General features: G+C 42.1%; 1 protein-coding gene across 3 annotated transcripts in view; it reads right to left on the bottom strand.

Annotated features, from left to right (window-relative positions):
* PLEKHA8 (pleckstrin homology domain containing A8) overlaps positions 1 to 9,997 on the bottom strand; it is a 31,132-nt gene that overhangs the window by 10,673 nt on the left and 10,462 nt on the right. For all 3 annotated transcript variants that reach the window (XM_044450678.1, XM_044450679.1, XM_044450677.1), the window contains exons 5-10: positions 8,623 to 8,781; positions 6,763 to 6,803; positions 5,649 to 5,782; positions 4,344 to 4,491; positions 2,601 to 2,686; positions 786 to 844 (exon numbers count right to left, since the gene is read on the bottom strand). In XM_044450678.1, coding sequence (XP_044306613.1) covers positions 786 to 844; positions 2,601 to 2,686; positions 4,344 to 4,491; positions 5,649 to 5,782; positions 6,763 to 6,803; positions 8,623 to 8,781 — 627 coding nt within the window. The remainder of the gene's footprint in view (positions 1 to 785; positions 845 to 2,600; positions 2,687 to 4,343; positions 4,492 to 5,648; positions 5,783 to 6,762; positions 6,804 to 8,622; positions 8,782 to 9,997) is intronic.

Raw genomic sequence — 9,997 nt, 5'->3', positions numbered from 1 at the left:
GCCTTCACATCTCTAACTGCATAGCAAGAGAAGATGTTGCACTGAATCAGTTACTGTATTTTAGGTGTTTACAATGTGGCTGATTTTTGTTACATGGTAGCTTTAAACCTATACAAGTTTTATATTATGTTTTCTTGCATTATATTTTATGGTTTTAATTACTGTGAAACTCTCTTTGGAAACTGTGAACAAACACACATAAATAAATACATTCAGCATGATTAAGCAGCAAACCCTTCTGGAGGCTTTTTTTTTTTTTTTAGCTTAGAACAACATAAGTAGGAGGATAAAACGATAGGGTTGTATAAAATAATGAATGGTAGGGATAGGGAGAAAAACTGTCCTTCTCACATAATACAAGGACCCAGGGGTCATCTAATAAAGCTGAGTGGTGGAGGATTTAGGACAGAAAAAAGGAAGTACTTCCTCACACAGTCCCCAGTTAAGCGTATTACAAGAAGCGGTGATGGCCACCAATTTGGATGGTGTTAGAAGAGAATTATTCCAACTCATGGAGGAATAGGCTATCACCAGTTACTGTTCCTGAAACGCATTTGCTGCTTCCAGTGTCAAAAGCAGTATCCCTTCCTAGGAAATAGTGGCAGAAGGGATATGTCTGCCGCCCTCATATACTGCCTGTGAACTTTGCAAAGGAATCTGGTTTCTGCCTTGGTTTTGGGACAGGATTCCGATTCAGCACAATTGCTTAAGCATGCATCTCATTTCAAGAACAATTAGAATTGGAGGGCGTGGGTGGGAACTGGATGTGAAGTTGAAGCTTTTACCTTGATGTTTCCTTCAAAATCCATTTTAACAGGAGCAAAGACTGTGGATCCAAGTTTGTCTAGGAGGTAAAAAAACATTCCCTTGAGATGAATGGCTGCTTTTGCTACCACGCACAAAACCTTGATCCAGAGTGGGGCGCAAAGGGCTCAGCAACTCAGATTTCCTGGACCGTAAAGTCTGCAGCCCAGTTGTTTCCTAAAGCTTCTAGTGACTCTACTGTCCTCAGCAAATGGCAGAGCTACATCAATAACCCCCCTTTCCACAACCATGGGCAGGAGGCATCCAACGAGATGCAAACATCCACAGCAGGAGCTGGACGAAGGATGCAAAGTATTTGCTTCTTCTGTAAGGGATACGACCCAATTTCTGTAATGTTCTGTAGGAGGAGGAGTTTACGTCCAGGTTGATTCAGGCATCAGGTTCATGGCAAACGACATCATTTGTTTTTAGAGTGGAGACAAACACAAAAGCTCAAGTGAAAGAAGCAGCATAAAGAAGAGCCATTGTGCACATCAGGCACTGCACAGTCAAATGTTCTTGGTGGCTAAATATCTTCACAAGACGTTTGCAAGACTTTACAACCCCAGGAGCATCTCTCTGGCCTTCCCCACTGACAGCCCTGAGGAAGCGCCTCCAAGAGGAGGCACTGAGTGTACACTGGGGCGGCTTTGGAAATCTTGTGTCACTGAAGCCACAACGAATGCACAAACCAGGCCCTGCTGAATGACTCCAAACATTTTGCCACCTCTAAATTACCCTCTATAGTCATTGCCCAAATGGTCTTCAGTCCACTTCAGAGGTAAGTAAGTTGCAGCCCAGGGGCAGCATGGGGCCCTCGCCACCCCCTAAGAGAGTAACATGATCAGCCTTTTAAAGCAAAAAGGTGCCCAGTATGGCCACTGCAATACCTTTAAATCCATCCAGATATCAGTAGCTACTTGGGAGCAACAAACGGGTCAAAACAATTTTCAGGTTTAAATTTAGGTACATGGCCAATTGCAACCTTCATTGCTTTCTACCCATTGAAAAGAATGGCTCCATGATGCACCAGTCTCTATAATCCAGTGTCTGTTTATCAAGGCTCTGCTCTGGGGAGGGCAAGGGCCTCTGGGATTAGAAATCCAGAATGTCTGGAGATCTACCTTTTGTCTACCCCTGAGTAGGAGGCATAAGAACATGTTGTTTTTCCAAATCCATACTGGCGGTAAGCTGCACTGGATGCTGTTGTGTCCAGATACAACCAGGCTTTTTATTCCAAATAGAAGCAGGAATGCTATTGCCAATTGTTGGATGCTTCTGAGCACAATGAACATTATTCTCAGCAGTCCAGACAAGATCACATGTACTATGCTTTATTCCTACTCAGCAATCATAATTCTGTGCAGCCCCGTATGCAATCATAGTTAGAATGCTCTGCAGTCATTACAGATTTATGAACACTGTCACATGTATTTATAAATCTGTAACTGGAAAACTTTATCAATAATAATCTCACAGGTATTTGAATGCTTTCTGGAACTTAAAAAACAATTCAGGCTTTATATTAGGAAGTATGTAACATGGGCATGACTTAGCCCAGAGATTCCCAAGCCTTTTTGGGTCAGTTGGCATATCTAGGATTTTAACAGAATGTTGTGAGCACTCTCACAAAATGGCTACTATTGGCGCTAGGGGCCTACACATTCATTAAACAGCTGTCATGGTGGGCCTGGCTGGTCCAATGACATCCATTTTCCAGGAGAATTCAAAACAGACTTATACAAACAGAAGAGTCACCTAGTAAGAAATGAAATGTAGAAAGGAAGCACACATACCCAAGACTGGAACTATTTCATAGCAAGATTGCAGAAATTCTCCTGTGGGTATGCCTCCATCTTCCAAAAGCTTGATATCACTAAATCTTTGGGAAGAACACAAAGAAAGCACTAAGAATTCCTAGGTCATCTCAATCCAAAACAATGGGGAGAAAAATATTATTTATTAATAATATTTATATACCATTTATCATTTGAAATAAATCCCAGAACAGTTGGGATTTATTGGGAACAGTTGGGAACAGTAAATCCCAAAACAGTTTACAAAAGAATGAAAATGAACAAAAACAAGACAAAAAGGACACCCCCCCCCCCACACACACAGACAATAGTATCATGAAGTTAGTTCAAAACCAGTTCATTACAGTCAAAGTAACGAGCGTGCTGTCTATAAAGGCCTAAAACACGCCATCATAGAGGCCAGATGGGAGATCAATTCCACAGAGGTGTCAGTGCAGCAAAGGTCCATCTCTGTGTCATCAGCCAATGAAAATCCATAGACCACAGTACGGACAACAGGTCCTCCCCTGAAGATTTCAATAGCCTGAGAGGCAGGTATATGGGGAGATTTTCCTTAGACTTCCTTCATAATTCCATTTTTAATCCTATTTCAAAGCCAGTTATGCCACTGATCTTCCCAGGAAGGCCATTTTAGGAGTGATAAGTTTAGAGAAACTCATCAGCTGGCAAAGGTCTTTCAGATGGATCTTTGATTACAAACAGACCATACTTTTTTAAAAAAACTGCCCAATATACAGGACAGACCAACAGAACATTAATGCTTTCAAATACAGAAATGCACAGGGCTCAAGCATCCATTTTGGGAGCCAGTACAAACTTGTTTTACAAGGTCTCATCCCTGCCACAATCCCATCCCTGCCTGCACACAAGCATCTTTGACACTTTTTTTTTGAACAGCTTGCCACTTAAGAAAACACAAACCACCAATTCTAGTTTAACTGTAAACTCTTCTCTATGTTCAAGAGAAGGACAGCAACCAACTTTTCAGAATGTGGCTATTCCTGCTCCAAGCCTGCTTTTGATTTGCACCAATTACACAAGATCTGGACAACAGGAACTAGTTGAAGGAAAATAAACATATAATTAAAGCAAACTATGTTTGATTGGAAGCATGAACCAGTGTGGGCTAACTGTTAATTTATTCCCTGAAACTTCAGCCTTTTGACAAGTTTTTAGCAATTGGATCATACTAGTACACTAAAGAGAAGTCTTTGGACTAGTTCACACAATGCTAGATGCATGCAAACCATCCCAAGTGTACAGAGAAACATTAAGCTGTTGAGAAAAATACTACATATATAAGTCTGCAAGGATTCCTGTAAGGGCAATATTGCATTTTTTCAGCTGTTAAATTATATGAATTGCTGTGAAGTTATATTCAAAATCTTGTGATCTGCAAATAAGAATATACCTGCAAACCTTTGAAACTGGCCGCATGTGAACCATCTATTGCTATATCATCAACAGCAAACAGCTACCAGTTTTTCTCTGATAAACAGCTGAATATCAGTAAGCATGTGCAATTGGGAAATTCTGTACAGAACAGTCTACAAAGCAAATGCACCCTCCTGTGGATGGAACGTTACTGTTATTTTAATGTACTGCTGTGGACTGCCCAGAAAGCTTTGGCTGTTGGGTGGTACAGAAATTAAACAAACACACAAACATGTGAGCCCTCTGCACAAGATTCTTCACACATGCTGCATTCAAGAGGTACTTTACCTAACATTCATAGAGGTGAAGAAGGTAGGGAAATCTTTGTCTGTTTGCATCGATGATCTGTTCATGGAATCTACCTCCGGTTTTAAAGACGTATCTTGATTGCCCGCTTTTGGAGACAGTTGTTTTTTTCCATCTTCTGTTATACCACCTTGGGTTTAAGGGAATAGAAAATGTAACAGCACTAAACCAGCTAAGCCATTCCTGACTTTGGGAGAGAGACCACAGTGGATGCCATCTCTTCCATATTACTCATTCAGCTGTGTCTTGTATTTCAGGTGGGCTTGAAATGTGCCACTTTTTGCCTGCGTGTCTGGCACGTGGAACCTCTGAGTGGCAAAACTGGGAGATGTTTGCAGTTTGCCAAGCACAGCCTCCCCGTCTTTGCCTAGGCAGTGCAGTGCAGTGGTTAGGCACCATTTTCTGCCCAGGCCATTATACCTTTAGAGTTCACATTTCAGTGGCTGCATGCTATAAGTTGGTGGGACCAGAAGGCCCCCACACAAAATCCAGGCCAGATTGCCCCCAGTGCTGCTGTCTCTTTTCCACAACCCCCATCTATCCATTCAGACACCCAAATGCAACTTGCTTTCTGCCCCCCACCCTCTCTCTCACACACACACCCTCCACAGCCCTTTGTCTTCTCCCTCTCCAAAGCCCTTGGCATTTTGCTCTTCAGCTATTTTGGGGCCTGCAGTTTTCCAGTCGTGCCAAGAAGAACCATAAGAGATGGGACAGGTAAGCAGGTACACACATCGGCTTGGAGGTCTGATTGCAGAGCATGGCACCAGACAGGAAGTGAGAAATCCCTTTGTTAGGGGCCGTAGATAACATAGGGATTCCTATATCCAGGTCAGGAGGCCGGGCTTGAGGAAGAGTGTCCTGGAATGCTTGCCAGACTGGGTAGCCCTGTGGGCTACCAGCTGCCCTTCCATGGACTACAGCATCTTCCCAAAAGATACAGTGTTGCTTTAGCCACCACTTCCTGTGACTGGGCCTGAGTCTGTTATCAACCACGCTGCCTCCCCTTTCTGTGGGGGTGGACCCTGTGGGGAAGCTGTGGCGAGGCAGGGAGGAGATGGGCCGGGGGAGGACGGCATAGCTGCAGGAGGAGGTGCTGTGGATGACAGAGTGGGGCACGCAAAACTGGAAGTACATAAACCGTTAGATGCAGCTACAGTAATAGCAGATGTGCACCAGTTCCTTAGAGGCGAGGCACGCTGGTTTTTCAAAAAATGACTAATGCACGTTCAACAGCTATAGCCCTCCTTATAGTTCTGAGCAATAAGCATTCATGCATTTATTTACCTGCACTTATTTTTCCACTGCCCATTGTATCCTTTTTCAGGGGATCGGGGATCATACTATTAATCAAGGCTCGCTCAGGAAGGTTGGTGTTGGGATATATTGTTCCATTTTCACAATTCTTTAGTTCCATCTGCCTGGGAACAAAAAAAGAAAAGAACCCTAATTTTTCGATAAGGTTAACACTTCCGTTGCATAAAGCCAATGCATATATGGCTAGTCTTCTTTTCTCTATAATGGAAGCATACACCATAACGTTACACAAAATGATGGTGCCTGGACCTAGGTAAGGGTATGTGCATAAACCCAGGTTTTCGAATGTCGACTGCTGCCTGTATTGAATAGTCCTCTGAGCCAAGCAGCTGCGGCCATGTGCATAAAAGCCCAGTAGTTGATGGTCTGGCAATCAGCGTCTCCCCTGTTCTCTCACCAAACAGCTGATCGGTGGAATTTAGTTTTTAAAGGTGAAATCCTATGCATGTTTAAGAGGAAAAAAAATCCTGACAACTCCCAGCATCTTGCATCTCCAGACGCAGAAGGACCTTTTCTGTCTAAGAAAGAATTCTCCCTGTTGTATACGCATTGCATTGACTGGACAAACTAATGGAAGCCACAGAATTGCTTCACCTTTAAAGTTGCTGAGCGACCTTTCAAAGGTCTTTACAGTGCACATATTAAATAAATAAAATGTGAAATCCAGGACTAGTACGAAAAGACTAAGCAGTTTAAAGTGGTAAACAGTGACACTGAATTAACCATGGGAATAAACGGGTGCAAACCAATTTCTTGGAACGGATGTAAGCAGTTTCCTTGTGCGAGGAAGGAACTTAGTTTAAATTTGCAGGGGGTCAGAATGTGTTTCCTTCCAGATGTTGTCAGGGTCCAGTTCTCAGAAGTTGGGCTTGTGGCCAAAGGTAATGGGCGCTGCAGTCCAGCAAGCTTTGCAATGATTCAGGTTCCCCAGCACTGGTTTAAAGTATGCCCAGCAAAATAAGCGTGCTTTGCCATTCATTTTTCCTATTTCTAACAATGACCATGAGCAGGGTAAGGGTTCAAGTGGAAGGGGAAGCCACTGAGAAACCTCAAGACAAGATGAAAAAAAGAAGCGCAAACGTACCTTTCTGCTATACCACGACTAAATATATTTGGAAGTTTTAGCTGCAAGAAAAAGAAGATTTATTATTTTACTGCACTGGAAGCACAGAGAGGGAAGCACAGTAGCTTATACTTTTATGCAACAGAACAGCCTAACCCAGCTAGGTGCTCTCCAGATGTGTGGGACTACAATTCCCATCCTCCCTAGCTATCTGGAGGATGTTCAGCTGGAGAAGGCTGATTTTAGGTGCATCCAAGGAATATTAATGCAATCAAGACACCATTTTATATATGTATTTACTACTCCTGTTAAATGTATCAGAATCCATTCATGATAACAGGATGTCCGCAGCATATAATCAGACAATCAAAATGTCTGCACTATGCAGAACTAAAATCCCAGCTAATTGTAAGGTGTCAGACGGGTTGGGATGTGTATGTCACCAGAAGATATAGAGAAAAAGCAACATAGAAATATTTAAAATAATTACAGCATACCCTAAAATACAAGGGAGTTTTTTCTTGTCTTGGGGATAGGAAAGAAACCATTCATATGGTCCCCCACACTGCAAGCTTTTTGTCAACCCATCAAAACTGCTTTATTCTGTTGGGTATTTGATGCTGGGTCTCGCTGCTGTGCTGTTTCTGCACCTTTAAGCTTCCTAGTTTTGTTTAGTCTGAGATGGTCTTCTGCTTCCTAGGCATTATTTGTATTGCAGATGTTGCATAGGCACAGTGATATTTGTTGTCTCTTTTCTTTTCCCTTGCCCAATGATTTAAGGATTTTGAGCAGAAAAGCACTCCACATAAAAATAAATATTTTAGAAATGAGCAGTTCACAAACCAAGCACCAGCAGAAAGCAGGAATGGGTAATCTAGGGCCCAAGGGCTGTTTGCCACCCCCAGTCTCAGTTCAAAATCATCCTGCATGGCAAGGGCTGTCTTTGCCTTCTCTGACAGCTACTGAGAGGGAAAGGAAGTACGGGGAAAAGTGGGTGGCAGGAAAATGGATGGGTCTCCCACTTTTGACTCTACCTCTGGTCCTGGTTACCACTAGCTTCAGCTCCACCTTCCACAAAGAGATGGCCCCAGACAGATTGCCCACGAGGAAATGCAGACTTTGGCAGAAAGAAAGATTGCTCACTTCTGCTGTAAATTTCACGCCAATTTCTCCCAACCTTTGCTCCTTCCAGACTGGTTGGACTACAAGTCATATTACCTCCAGCCATCACTACCTTACTGCACTGGCTAGGAATGATGGGAGTTCTAACACATCTGGAAAGCAGCAGGATGGGGAATTCTGGTTTACACTAAGAATAGCCAGTATATTTCATGTGGAGGCAAAAAATTCCATGCTGCACCTGTTCTGAGTTTATACTAGTACATAGTCTGTTTGTGTGGAGAAGCCCTTAGCAAGTCAAAAAAGAAAGAAAGGCCTAAGCTTTATTCTCATGCTTCTGAAATCATTGTCAGGAGCACATCTGGATTCTCTAGCAAAACTACACTGTTTCTTCATGATTTTTCCACTTATTTACTTAAACCAGGGGTACAGAATCTCTTGCAGCTCCTGGGTCAGTTTTTGAATTCTGGGGTTGGTGAGCCTAAAATTCAAAATAAACTAGCATATTTCAGTTTAAATCAGAAATCCCAGAGGGCTGAATTGGGATACTAGGAGGGTCCACACTTGAGGTTCTTAATCCCTGACTTGAACATTTCACAATAGCACAGAAAATCTTCCATCAAGAGCTTGAATATCATCCATTTCACAATGCGGTTTTAATTTGCAACACTTTTGAAACAGCATACAGTTCAAGCATGCAACCTAGCAACAGATCCAGAGAAGGCCAGGTGTGCAGTAGCATCAGAAGTTGTCTGTGTTTACCTTGTTTAATTTGCGAAGAGCTGAAAGAGGAGATCCAGATGGTGTTTGGTAAAGCAACTCAGAAGAGAAGGCTGCATTTGCAATCTGCATACATTCTTCGAGAGTCTTTAAGAACGTTGTACAGGTGGACTTCAAGAGTGCTCCCATATCAATTCTATTCTGCAAAATTGGTAGGCTGTTTACCTCCCCAGCATTTCCCAACACTACAGCACCTGTGCCAATACTTGTTTAATATTTTGAATTACCAGCAGTTGTTATCTAAGTGCGAAGGCACGTCACAATGATATAAAAACACAGCAAAATACAATACAGTAAAGATAAATCAACAAAATAAAAACTGTAGATCGAAGGATTAAGATAACAGCAAAACACACAACTAAAAGAATTTTAAAATGGTTTTGTGCTGGTGGGGATATGATACCAAAATGACAACAATGTTAATGCCAGGCAGGCTTCCTTGGGTAGGTTGTTCTATACTTAATGTCACAACAAAAAAGGCTTGCTGATGTGGGATACTCATGTTGTTATCAATATCCGTATCAATATTATCATATCTATATTGACCAGGTAAGGGGGAAGCCAATCCCTAAGGTGCTCTGGTCACACCATCCATTGATTGTAGATGCTAATACAAAATCCTTACACCTAATTTGGTAGCACATTGGCAGCCAGTTCCATTCACTCAAGAAAGCAGTTACATGCTGCAGATAGAATGGCCCCATCAGCTGATCTAGAGTTAAAAAAAACAGCACTATACAATATACTCAGACCAACCCTCGTCAGATAGTTCCTCACTCCTAAATAATACCTGTATTATTCTTTTTACATTCTCAAAGATCTGAGAGTTCAATCTATTTTTATTTTCTTAAATACAAAGGTCACTATAAAGCAGAAGAGCCGGAAAAACAAGAAACCAATCCCTAAGAAAGGCTGAAATCCATCACTAATAAATATGATCATACATAATTGTAATCTTGGAAGCAACCCTCACAAGTAATGCAGCTTGATTCCAGCATATTTCTTCTGATCAGCTAAAAGCACATTAACATTCTCAAAATCTGTTAACTTGGGGCAAGAAGCAATATTAGATAAATCTCCTTCTCTCATTCTAGTGGTTAGTACAACAAATAATGACAGAAGATAGGTAGGCATTATATATATTTTAAAATGTTATTTTAATTTTTTGTTGTAAGCCGCCCCGAGGCTTCGGCGAATGGGGCGGCATAAAAATGTTTTAATAAATAAATAAATAAATAAAATATGAGTGGAACCGGCTGGAGCCGGGGGTCAGACTAGATGGCCCGGGAGGACCCTTCTGACTCACTCTGTTTCTGTGTTTCTAAGATCTCAACTGCTCTCTGCCCACAGACAGATG

Source organism: Varanus komodoensis, unplaced genomic scaffold, assembly GCF_004798865.1.
Source record: "Varanus komodoensis strain SLA01 unplaced genomic scaffold, ASM479886v1 scaffold68, whole genome shotgun sequence".
In the NCBI taxonomy this organism is placed as follows: domain Eukaryota; kingdom Metazoa; phylum Chordata; class Lepidosauria; order Squamata; family Varanidae; genus Varanus; species Varanus komodoensis.
The sequence above is the reverse complement of the archived record's forward strand: the minus strand, read 5'-3'. Positions and strand labels throughout refer to the sequence as shown.